This window comes from Lepisma saccharinum, chromosome 1, assembly GCF_977018435.1.
Source record: "Lepisma saccharinum chromosome 1, izLepSacc3.1, whole genome shotgun sequence".
Taxonomy (NCBI): domain Eukaryota; kingdom Metazoa; phylum Arthropoda; class Insecta; order Zygentoma; family Lepismatidae; genus Lepisma; species Lepisma saccharinum.
In genome coordinates, this window is record NC_139229.1 from 196493826 (window position 1) to 196507657 (window position 13832).

Consider the following 13832-nt stretch of genomic DNA (forward strand, 5'->3'; position numbering starts at 1 on the left):
ATGCATGCTCACAGTTCAGTGTCAAGCGCTTTTGTAAATGGGTAGGGTATGACATCCATTTCAAGTGTAATAGTCGTATGGTTTACTATGTTTACTATGCATCTGTTATGTATTTCCAGAAAACTTAGGTCATCATAGCTTGATCATCCTGGTCCCTTTAAACACCATTGCTTGTCGTACCAACATGTGAGTAATTCTAAATATACAGTTGGAAATGATTTGAAAAAATAGAACTTATCCACAACACAACCATCTGCTGGCACAACATCATGAGCAAATCCATCAAAGAATGTGTAGAAAATACCAACAAGCTAAGAGCATGCAAAATATAATTAAAATTTTAAATATTTATCAGGCATTAATAATATAACTGTATCACTGAGCACAAAATTATTTCCAATAGTCTACAACACATTAATTTCTGTGTATGTAGGTGAGATAGTTTATTTCTAGAATACAGTAATCCATATGTAAGTTTTTGAAATGCAGTAAATGCCTTTTTTTTAAAAAAAAAAAATAACGTTATTCACACAATCACATTCCCCTCTAGATGAAGATTTTAGTGTGAAAGACTGAAATATGGAGTACTGTATTCACATACCTATGAGACCTAAATCTAGTTAACACTGCACAATAAATGCATCTTGAATCCATATCTTCCAGTAAAATGAAAGTAATAGAAACAACGGAAGATGTGGTAAAAAACGGTATTTTACAAAAAATATAAAGAAACTACTTCAATAGAACTGTTTATATCAATAAATAATATATCGCATGGGTGTGCGGGATGATTTTTTTTAGTTTTGCTGTTATTTGGTTGGGGTGAGATTGAGGTGGTCAATGTTTGCCATTCACTGACCTTGTAAAAACTTCAAACTGTACACAATATTTCTCCATGAAATGATTATTTTTGCATTTCTGGAATGAAAACTGATAATTCAAATAAATTTTCAACACTTAACAGTTGGGCTGAAAAGTTCGTAGGCTGACTCATAGATGGCGTTACTAGAATTAAATCCATGTGATTTTTACTTAGTACTAACCTTCAAAAGATACGTGTATAAATTTCACAGCTGCCGGATAATTAGTTCGTGAGATATACCATTGTGAGTGAAGCAGCTTTTGTTATTGTGAAAAAATGGATAAAAAAGAATTTCGTGTGTTAATAAAGCATTGCTTTTTGGCGAAAAAAAATACTGTTGAAGCCAAGGCTTGGCTTGATAAACATTATTCGGACTCTGCACCAGGAAAATCAACCGTTGAGAAGTGGTTTGTTAAATTTAAACGAGGCGAAATGAGCATCGAAGACGATGCACGCAGTGGACGCCCCAAAGAGGCTGTTACCGACGAAAACATCAAAAAAGTCCACAAAATAATTTTAAATGATCGTAAAGTGAAGTTGATCGAGATAGCTGAGACTTTAAAAATATCAAAGGAACGTGTTGGACATATTGTGCATGAATATTTGAACATGCGAAAGCTGTGTGCAAAATGGGTGCTGTGCGTGCTCACAATCGATCAAAAGCAACAACGTTTTGATGATTCGGAGCAATGTTTAGCGATATTCAACCGTTATAAAATTGCTTCCCCATCCACCATATTCTCCAGATCTGGCCCCCAGTGACTTTTTCCTGTTTGCAGACCTTAAAAGAATGCTCGCTGGAAAGAAATTTAGCACTGATGAAGAGGTAATCGCCGAAACTGAGGCCTATGTAACGAACCTGATAGTTTAAGGTTTTATATTTATAAGAAGTTAAGATTTTTAAAATTTTTGTTATTTCAAATAATGTTCAAGTTGTCACAGATAATTATAGTTAGATTGATACAGTTGTGTTTGGAATTTGTGTAGATGTTTATAAATACGTCATAATCTGTTCGTGTTGACGTCACTTTCTCATCTCAGCAGAGGAAGTGAACACACCTGGATGTTTCTCAGCTGACGACAGACTGAGTTTGGAAAACAGGTGAAGGTGAAGGATCAACAAGAACGTGGTAACAGTTAATAGAATGCCGGAATAATGTAATTGGTAACTATTTTCGTTTCATTCTGGCTATACTCGAAATAATAATTAAGTACAGAAACTTTCGTGTATTTATGTTTGTCTTGTCCAACGTTAATTCTATATGCAAGTGTCTTTAGTGATTGTGATGTGATTTAATATGATATAGAATTGTTCCTCGTCAGGCAGAAACGTAAGCAAATCTGTGTCTTGCTTGTAAGTACACATACGATAGGAAATATAAGTGCTTATAAAACTACGTTTAACTTTGAATACTGTGTTGTGTTTCTTTTCGGCCCAGCAAGCCCTGATGATTTGCAAAGATTCTCATGTTCCCGACTAAAGGAGTAGCGGACTAACTTTGTGATGACTGGTGTCCAACCGGGGGACGTTGCATAGTTATTTTGGCACACCAACGCGGGGCTCGAGTGCATAGTTATTTTGGTACAATCGTGGGAGCTCGAGTGCAAATTATTTTAGCAATTAAAACGTGATGCCCGGTTTAGTGCATACTGAAAGTGTTCGTCCATAGAATTCACGAAGGTGATAGTGAAAGTCCTTGGAATTCACGAAGGTAAAAGTGTGATAGTGAAGTGAAGGTATTAACTGGTAAGAGTCATAGACTTTGTTGTAGAATGGAGAAAGACTCGACAGGAATGAATCTGCGAAGCAGAGGAAGAAATGGATGTTTGGATGCTGTGATGATCTTACCAATGACAGGGAATTCTTCCAGTGTTGCCAATGTTTGCAGAGGTTTCATAGTAGTTGTGATGGGCAGGAAGTAACGTTGGCATCAAATAAAGAGATGCGATGCACATCATGCTTGTCAGCACCAGAAACAGAACCAGAACCGAGCGTTCCTACCAAACCCTTATCAGATCACTGGCTACGTGATTGGTTGATGAAAGTTAAAGCAGAGCGAAACCAGAAAGAAAAGGAGGATGAAGACCGTAGACAGAAGGATGAGGAGCGTAGACAGGAGGAAAGGATAGAGGAGGAGAAACAACGTAAGAAAGAGATGGCTCAGATAGAGAAAGTTCGAAAGAAGGAAATGATGGAGTTTAAGCTCATAGTTGAGTCTATAGAAGAAAAGAGAAGGAAAGAGAAAGAAGAGGAAGGAGGAAAGAGAAGGAAAGAGAAAGAAGAGGAAGAAGGAAAGAGAAGGAAAGAGAAAGAAGAGGAAGAAGAAAGAGAAGGAAAGAGAAAGAAGAGGAAGAGGAAAGGATAAAGAAGGAAAAAGGAGAGGAAGAAGAAAAGAGAAGGAAAGAGAAAGAGGAGGAAGACGAAAGGAGAAAGGAGGAAAAAGAAGAGGAAAAAGAAGAGGAAGAAGAAAAGAGAAGGAAAGAGAAAGAGGAGGAAGAGAGAAAGAGAAAAGAAGACTTAGATATTTTCCGTGCATTGATTGAAAACCAGGAAGAAAGGAGGATACAGGAAGATATAAAACTGAGGTCAGAGTTACAGGCTCTATTCTCTCAACATAAACTTGAACAGGTAGAGAGCATCAGAGGAGAGATAGAAAAACTTAGTATTAAAGTCACTGAAAAGGTGGACGAAAGGGTAAAGGAAATTGTGGAAGAGCAGCTAGAGTTCTTAACAGTTCGGCAAGGACGGATAGAGAAGGAACAGGATCAATTGAAGAAGAATATGGAAACCTGCCCTGAAATTGTCCAGTCTGGAAGAGAATCTGAATGTGACCCTCCAGAGAGAGTTCAAGAATTAAAGAGTTCTGTAGAGTATATTAATGTAGCACTAAAAACCTTTGGTGAACGAACAGAACTCATAGAAAATATAGTGCAAGAACAGAAAGTTGAAATAAAGGAAGCTGGAGAAAAGGTTAATTTTCTCCATGAGAAGGCTAAAAAGATGCAAGTATCTCTTCGCCAAGAAATGCAGGAACAGACAGTTACAATTATAAGTAGGGTCAGTGAACTGCAGGAAAAGATCCATAATTTACAGATTCGACCAGAAACCTCTTCCGATATAGTGCCTGATCCAATCCGAGGACTGAATCCAGACGCTACTGCCTATGAACCTCCTGTTGTACTTCTAAACCCATTCTTCCCCGGTAATACCACAACTTCTGATAGATGCAAGAGGCCTAGAGAAAAGGATAGTAATGACGGTTTTTCTCCTCGACGCGGAACAGAGTTTAAGATGCCCAGAATGGCTGATATCGCGAACATTCCGAAGTTTAAAGGCGATATCGAAGCTCAATCTGCCGAACGATATCTGCGTGAATTAAATGTCAGTTTTGACTTAATGCAAGTGCCTGCGCACTATAGATTAGAATTATTACCTCGGGTTTTCACCGGCAAGGCTGAGCATTGGTTAGCTGGTAATATGGACAACTTTGTGAATTATGCTGATTTCTGCGCACGCTTTAAGGATGATTTGCATCAGAAAAGGCAAGACAAAGACAACTAGCGGCTGTGAGGAACCGAAGGTATTCTCGCCTGGTCCACGACAACTTGGAAAGTTTTGCCTGGAGTGTCTACGCAGCGTACAGAAACCTAGCTGACAATTTTAATGAGAGTGAAGTACTTAATTTGATCATTGGACAGTTGCCGTATCGCATTCGGAATCTTTGTCTGGCGCATGCTCCACGAAGTGTGGATGAATTGACACACTTCTTAATGGACTTCGATATTAATGATGACCCTGATGCCTGGAAGAATAAAGAAGACCCTAAGAATAAAGAGGCTGCAGGCAATAAAAGTTTTAAGATACGAAATATCCAGACGGATTCAGAGAGTCGAGGAGGAAATTTCTCACGACCTCGAAGATTCAACAGAGGATTAGGCCGGAGAGGTTTCAACCAAGATCAAAACCAAAGACAGAGAAATTTCTACAGGCCTCGTCCAGAGCAAGAGCGGAATTCTCCAGACAGATGGCGTTACGAAGAACGACGTAGCCGTAGTCCGCTCAGACGGTACTCTCCACGACGTAGAGGTGACAATTGTGGTTCTTTCTCCCCAATACATGACGTTGCCTCTGAGCAGGAAGAAGCAGTGGAGACTACCAGAGAGTTTCTGCACAACCAGCGATCCCAATCATGTCAAACAAACGTCGACCTTTTCTAAGTGCCTCCTCTTCGTTTAGGCAAGTGAACTCGACGGGACGTAAAATACAAGGATTATATGTAAATTCTTTTTGCTGACCGAAATTGTATCTTCAGGCAGTCAAGTGAAAAACAAAATTCCGTATGTGAAACTGGAGTATTTTCCGGAAGACTCAAGAAGAGAGTGTTAGATGGTAGACAAGTAGAACTGGAAATCGGTGGTCTGAATTTTAGCACCAAAGGATTCATTTAAGAAGGTTTTGGTTCTGACTTCCTCTGGCGTATGCTTTTTCTAAAAACTGCACCAGGCAGAAATAAGTATTAAGAAAAATGCAGTTGATGTGTTGTTTGTTACCACTCCTGATCAAATGAAGGATGAATTCTCCAGATATACTATATATATATATATATATATATATATATATATATATATATATATATATATATATATATATATTAGTGCGGTACATCCGAAAGGTCCAGAATGAGGATAGAATCGGAATGTATAAATCCGTAGACCTCTCAGAAAAGGTCCATATAGTAAATATTTGGATTGATTCCTATAAGCAGGAGTTATTGTATTGCTGGTGTGGAATTTAAAGGCATTATTCTAGAAGCACAGAAGCAAGAAGAGTGTTGAGTTTGAAGTGCTATAGGAAAGTACTGGTTTCAGTTCATTGCTTATCGAACCCTATACCGTTTTCTACAAAATCTTTCTGGAGATTTTGATATATGGAAGCTTACTGTTCTATTAAACCATCATGGAATCAATCATTGCCTGAATTCACTGTTTATTTGTTGTTTAACTACCATCGATTACATTCTGTTTTTGATACTGTAAACTACGTTCCTTCTGAGCTGTTGTCAAATGAAGAGAAGCCAAGATTGAGTCATTCAATTGGTCAGATAAACTCTATATTTTAATGTTCTTTATGTACTGAAATTTTTTTCATAACTTGTAAATTACAATTTCATCAAAAATTTTCCCCGGACGAGGGGCAATTGTAACGAACCTGATAGTTTAAGGTTTTATATTTATAAGAAGTTAAGATTTTTAAAATTTTTGTTATTTCAAATAATGTTCAAGTTGTCACAGATAATTATAGTTAGATTGATACAGTTGTGTTTGGAATTTGTGTAGATGTTTATAAATACGTCATAATCTGTTCGTGTTGACGTCACTTTCTCATCTCAGCAGAGGAAGTGAACACACCTGAATGTTTCTCACCTGACGACAGACTGAGTTTGGAAAACAGGTGAAGGTGAAGGATCAACAAGAACGTGGTAACAGTTAATAGAATGCCGGAATAATGTAATTGGTAACTATTTTCGTTTCATTCTGGCTATACTCGAAATAATAATTAAGTACAGAAACTTTCGTGTATTTATGTTTGTCTTGTCCAACGTTAATTCTATATGCAAGTGTCTTTAGTGATTGTGATGTGATTTAATATGATATAGAATTGTTCCTCGTCAGCTAGAAACGTAAGCAAATCTGTCTCTTGCTTGTAAGTACACATACGATAGGAAATATAAGTGCTTATAAAACTACGTTTAACTTTGAATACTGTGTTGTGTTTCTTTTCGGCCCAGCAAGCCCTGATGATTTGCAAAGATTCTCATGTTCCCGACTAAAGGAGTAGCGGACTAACTTTGTGATGACTGGTGTCCAACCGGGGGACGTTGCACCTATTTTGAGGCAAAAGAGAAATCGTACTATAAAAATGGCATCGAAAAATTGTATGACCGCTATAATCGTTGTATCGCCCTCGAAGGCAACTATATTGAATAATAAAATCGAATTTTGTCAAAAAAATATTTTTTACTATGTTAGCCTACGAACTTTTCAGCCCAACTGTTATAGTGTAAGGTCTTCTTCAGACTCTGCACCAAGTACAAATGTAACAAGATACAAAAACAGGACGATATATATACACAAACATTACTCCCCTCCAGACTATTAGAAATTTGTTCTGGAACATTCTTGCAGGTGGCTTTCCCTTGTCAACTGTACTTTCACCTAAAAGGCTAAACATATTTACTTCCATATAGAATGTGGTTGGACTATTTATCTCACGCTCTTTTTCCTTCATTCTTCTTCCTTCTTCTCTCCTCTTTCTCTCTTGTCCTTTCCACTCTTTCTAACACCTTCTTCCATTCTTTGTCCCCCATTCCATTCTCTCTTGGCAGAGAAAGAAAAAGAGAGGAGGTTTGGAATAAGGAGAATGGGGAAGACCACAGAAAAGATATGCAAAGTGCTTAGGAAAGCGGGCATTAAAACGTACAGGAAGAGAGGGAGAAGCATCTTAAGAATAGCGAAGAATGCAAACAAGAAAGAGGAAAACAGAGAAGAGGAAGAGGAAGTTATTATCTATGAAGTGAAATGTAAAGAATGCCAGAGTGTGTACATAGGAGAAACAAAAAAGAGGCTGAAAGTCAGGTTGAAACAACATAGGGATGATGTACGACTTAAGAGAGAGAAAAATGCGAGAGAAACAGGACATGACAGAGTGGGATGAGGCTAAGCAGATAGGAAGGGAGAAGAGAATAAAAATACTAGTGAGAAAATGGAAGGAGGCCAAGGAAATAGAGAAGAAAGGTGAAGAAGACACAATGGACTGGAATGGGGAACTGAAGTTAAACAAAGAATGGAAGAAGGTGTTAGAAAGAGTGGAAAGAAAAAGAGAGAAAGAGGAGAGAAGAAGGAAGAAGAATGAAGGAAAAAGAGCGTGAGATAAATAGTCCAACCACATTCTATATGGAAGTAAATATGTTTAGCCTTTTAGGTGAAAGTACAGTTGACAAGGGAAAGCCACCTGCAAGAATGTTCCAGAACAAATTTCTAATAGTCTGGAGGGGAGTAATGTTTGTGTATATATATCGTCCTGTTTTTGTATCTTGTTACATTTGTACTTGATGCAGAGTCTGAAGAAGACCTTGCTAGGAGGTTGAAACGTTACGTTTAGTTTATGTTTTATAATAAAATAAATTACTGCCTTGGTCAGCATATTGAGTTTTTGGTCTAAGTGTATACCTGATGTAATTTTCTATATTTAACGTGCTTCATTCTCGAATTTTTATGCGCTATAAGAGTAGGAAATATCTTGGAAAGGTAAGTTTCTTTTCTGATCTCCAGAAATGCGAGAAGAGACACTTCAAAGAAAAAAATGTGTAGAATTGGAGATTTTCAATGCCGGGAAATCATGAGCATTTCTCATCCTGAAAATGGTAACATTTCCCATCCCGAAAGTCGAGATGTCTTTTTTCCCACTTCCCGACTGAAATATTTCCATTCAGTACAACCATAATATAGCTGTTGTGGATGTTAATGATACGACAGATGGATCTATTGTCGGAATGACCTTCAACCCTTCTATGATATTAATTCTAATTTGTTGAAAGAAAAGAGGCACACAGTTCTACACTCAGTTGTACCCAGTGATACCAGATCCTAATTACATTGGTTGAGTATTCCGATACTCAGAAATTTGATACGAGCTGCTTGAAAAAAATCTTTCAACAATGTTATATATAGAGCATCCCTCCTAAATCCAAAGCGTCACGGGACGCAATTGAAAGTCAATTATCAGGGGGGAATGCCACCCCCCGCACTTCGAGCACTGATATAGTTATAATAAAAGTAAAAACAACTTACTTCTGAAGCATATGCTATTTGCAGAAACGCCATGACGAAGTGAATCTTCATTTTTGGTTTGTTACTTGCCCCTTGTACTACCTGGATGCCTGTCTTCTCTTTCGAAAGTGAGCTGACTTCTTGAGTTGGCAGATCAATTTATGATTACACACGTGTCAGAGCCAAGCTGTAACTATTGCACATACTGCTCGTTATTCACTCACAATTGGCACTAAATTAGTCTTCATTGAGGTAATGAAGATAACGTCCTTTAGCGAACATCGAGTGGTGTAATTAAAAGTACCCTGTAACACCGATGCAAATACAACTGAGTGAAGCTTATTACGTCTGCTTGATTTCAATTGCAGTCAACGATATTCGAAGGCCTGCGAGTTTAAGGTGCGGATTCGTATGCAGGCAATGGGAGCAGCTTTAAGCCGTGAACGAACCAATTCAGGATCCATAATGAAGTTTTATTGATGATTGTAACTTGTAAACGCACATGTACAGAGATTTTATCTCACTGATAAAATACTTCGTCGGTCGGTAGGATGTCTAATTGTCACACAGGAAACTCCTGTCGAGCTTTGGAGTTGTTACAACAGGCACCATCGAACCACCAACTCTGTCGAGGTATGGTACAATAAAATTAATAAGTGTGATAGGAATCAGCAGTGTGGTATTTAAGAAATTTCCAGAGGGGGGTTGGTGCAAATTGTACTGACTAGAGACAGCATGATGAAATGCTTCAAATATGTCAATGTACGTTTGTGGCTGCTAGAGGAGAGAGATTACGGGGGAGTTTCTCGATAATTTTAAATTGTAAATGGGAGTCACTCGACAGTTCATTTCATGTCACTCAAGTTAAAAAAAAACTTTGAACAAAACATATTTGTAATAATTGCTGAAAAATGCCGATTTAAATTTGTATCTTGACAGAACGAAAAAGGCAAAGTCCACGTTATGACCAGAACAGCTAATCGGGACAGTACCTACATTTTTTTAAAGTGAGATTTTGACAACTCCCACCCTAGAATTCCAGCCTGGGACCTAACTTTTGGGGACCTGAATCGAACTTGGGCATAACGTGGGGGGTTGGGGGAGCAGAATAAAAAAGTTTTCTACCCCATAAAAATGGCGCCCAAGACTGCTTTGCTAAATTACGGTTGCATTTGTGAAATCATAAAAATTACTCATTACCTTGATTCTCATGTTCCAAGAGCTTAACACAAGTTTCATTAGCTCGTTAATTCGGGAAATTTGTTAGGGGCAAGTGTTTCCGCCAACTTACGCCTAATTAGTCTGGGAATCCTTAAATACAAGACAATAGCGATTACCACTACTATATATCTAATGCCAATTATTGTGTATGTAATTTCATAATCAATTTTTGTTATCCAGAGAGGGGGAATTCCGCCATCCCTCCCTACAAATACCACACTGGGAATCAGTAAAATTCACTTGACTGTTCAAGGCAGAGCAGGCCTGCAAGAGTAACAATGAGAGAAAGTATTGCTAGCGGCCGGAGGAGAAGTTCCTGGGTTATTGCCTCAGGGGAGGGAGGGGACAGAGGGTCACGCGCAGCTAATGGACTGGTGGCGATTGTCGCTAATGGCGATTGAAAGGACACCTCTACGAAGCCTCCAAAATGAAATGTAGAAGGTTCACTGAAATGATGGTTTACATCGAGTTCTCATCACAGACCACGCTAATTAAAAATTGCGTTTAAGTCTAATTTATACACTGGACCTACAGATTAAAGTGGGATCCGAACCATATGTTCCTCTATCTGGTATCGAAATCGGAAGCCTTTGATTTCAATACGACTACACCATCGGGAGGCAATAGAACGCCTTGAGAAAGAGACGAGCGAAAATTATTACGTGACGAAAAATATTTGGCTGTAAATTTTAAGGAAGACATTATTTTGTGGTCACAGGTTCGAACCGTGAGAGAGCCATAGATTTTTTTTGTCCCATCGTTCATTTCAGGAGTTTATAATTCTTCCTCACCGACACTATTAACGCGAGTGGTAGAAGAAAAGCGAAGTAATATAACTGAAACAGAAATAAAAGGAAAAAGCGAAACAAATTTTACCTATAATATTCTGCAGTCACTTCAGTCTCATTTACGGATGCTACATTTAAAGAGAACCGCGGTGTTTTCCTTGTTCTTCTCCCTTCCTTTGTACTCTCGTTTCCGTCTGCTACGATTAATTAATGCGACGTTAATTAAACCATCCAAACAACGAAACAATACACAATCAAACTCACCAAACAACATTCCTCTTTTTTTAATCGGAAAACAATTGAGATGCTGTAAGATGAAGTAAGATGCAGTGATAGAGCGGGAATTAGTACGGTATAGCATTAAATCGGCGATGAAGATGAGTGATAATACGATGAAATTGACGAAGAGACACTCATGAAGAACACCCATGCCTAAGTCGAGATTCGAACCAGGGGCCCTTGCCGTCGTAGAGAGCTGTGCTAATCACTCCGCCATGAAGGTCGACTAGGAGTGGGCATTATACCATATTTTTGTACTCAATTGGGATCAATCAATGGAATGACCAGGCATATTATACATTCCATCTCCTCATAGAAGTCCCATCAGAGACATTCAATCGTGAATTTTTGCCTTTGAACTAATTCTTTGACTTTAGGTTAATCCAAACAATAGAATAAATTATGAAACAAATGATAATGAATGTGCGATATTGACAGTTATTACGAATTACCTGACACAAACATCATGAAGCAGGTTCGGTGTACAGTCACGGACACTACTGGGTTGTAACGAATCCATTGAAAGTTAATGAGATTGTTACAACCCAGAACTGTCCGTGACTGTACAAGTTCGTTAAGTGGTCGACATTCGGTCTCGTCACCGAAGGTCCTGGTTTGAGAACCGTCCTTGTCACGTATGTTTGAGTATTTCGACATCAATTTCATGTAATGGTCACTCGTCCATATGGTCGCGATCAGTGAACAAGGAAGAAAAGTGATGTTACGTAACAAAAATTATAAAAATAAACATGAATGTTATGATAAAATTGCACCCGTGAAGAGGAGGAGGGTTAAAAATCCCCCATCCCCATGGATGACATCGCATACATTAAAGCTTATGTCACTACGGGATATGCAACACGTGAAATATAAAAAGGCGCTACGGAAATCCTCGGAAACAACCGATTTAGCATTTGAGGCCTATCGAAGGTTGCGTAACCACTGTAGGCAAGAAGTTCGGAAGGCTAAGCTAAAGTATGCTCTTAGTCTACAGAATTCACTATTAAATCCCAAAGAATTGTGGAAGAGGTTGAATGTGTTCGGAGTAAACCGGAAACAATCAGTTAACACGAATCTTGATATTTCTGAAAATCAACTTAACGATCACTTTTGTACATTACCGATATTTTGACATGCAACTAAAACAAATACAATTGAATATATAAATTCCTCGCCAGTATCACATTCTGGTCCAAACTTCTCTCTGTGTGTGGTCCAGAAGGATGAGGTAGAAGTTGCAATCAATAAAGTAAAAAGTAACAGACAAGGAACCGATGACATTTCTATTACCATGGTTAAAAAAATTATTCCAGTCATACTTGAATATGTTACTGACATTATCAACTCTTCGCTCACCTCTGGTATTTTCCCATCATTATGGAAATTAGCATATGTGCGAGCACTTCCTAAAATATCATATCCGGTTAATGCTTCGGATTATAGACCAATTAGTATTCTGCCTGCCTTATCGAAAACCATAGAGTATGTTGTCCATAGCCAAATAAACAAACATCTTGTGATAAATAATATGTTAAATCCTTTCCAATCAAGCTTTAGAACTAACCATAGTACTTGTACAGCCCTCGTAAATGTGACAGATGATATCCGTGAAGCGATGGATAACCGCCAAATAGGCTAACTATATTAGCGTTACTGAATTTTAGTAAAGCCTTTCAGACTGTGGATCATGATATACTTTTGAGTAAACTGGGATACTACTTTAATTTTTCTGTGGGTGCAGTTGATTGGGTTAAATCGTACTTATCTGGTAGAAGTCAATGCGTTGCATCATCGTCTGGAAAATCTGACTGAAAATCTTTAGACTCTGGTGTTCCTCAGGGTAGTGTATTGGGTCCATTGTTATTTTCAATGTATGTAAACGATATAGCAAGAACCATAAGAAATCTTACACATCATATGTATGCTGATGATTTTCAGTGTTATATATCAAGTTCATTGTCGAATTTATCACGTGGAATTGAGCTGATGAACATGGAACTGTCAAATATTAATAATTGGGCTGCACGCCATGGGTTATATATAAATTCCAATAAATCAAAATGCATATTAATTGGATCACGTCAGCTTTTAGCACGTATAAATTCGGCTAATATGCCAACTGTACAACTAAACGGTGCATGTATTATGCATACCATTTTCAAAATCTGTAAATAATCTAGGGGTGATTATAGATACAAACCTTACCTGGTCTGAACACATTAATAATATATGTAAGAAAGCCTATGCCTCCTTACATCTATTATACAAATCAAAAAATTTCTTCCGCCTGTTATTAAAGAACGACTTGTACAGGCTTTGGTCCTCTCACATCTTGACTATTGCGATAGTGTAAAAGCTGATTGTAATGAAATGCTGGCAATGAGAATTAAAAAAAATCAGAACTCATGCATAAGATATATATATTTATCCTTAAGAAGTATGACCACTTAACTGAATATTATAATAAATTAGCCTGGATTAAAATGAAAGAAAGACGGAGGTACAGAAAACTAGTGATGCTATATAAGTTACTTTATACAGGAAGTCCTTTATATCTCACAGACAGATTGCTTCCCTTAGGAAACCCAGAGTTATCACACACAAGATCCCGAAGTTCCAATCTTGTTGCAATTAAAACTCACAAAACTGATTTTTTTAGTAACTCTTTTACTGTATCAGTGGTTAGGGACTGGAATGCACTTTCACATGAAATGAGAAAATCAATTTCCATAGGCATCTTCAAAAGAAGATTAAGAGAAAGTTTCATGGAGTGATTTTTTTTTGTAGTGGCCTGTTATGTATATAAACCTATGTATATGTTTTATGTATTTCATTGAATTCTACATATTTTT

At 37.8% G+C, this 13832-nt stretch overlaps 1 protein-coding gene across 1 annotated transcript in view; it reads right to left on the minus strand.

Annotated features, from left to right (window-relative positions):
* LOC145991047 (uncharacterized) overlaps positions 1-13832 on the minus strand; it is a 66134-nt gene that overhangs the window by 15465 nt on the left and 36837 nt on the right. The window contains exon 2 of the mRNA XM_083126749.1: positions 8714-8829. Coding sequence (XP_082982875.1) covers positions 8714-8764 — 51 coding nt within the window. The 5' untranslated portion in view covers positions 8765-8829. The remainder of the gene's footprint in view (positions 1-8713; positions 8830-13832) is intronic.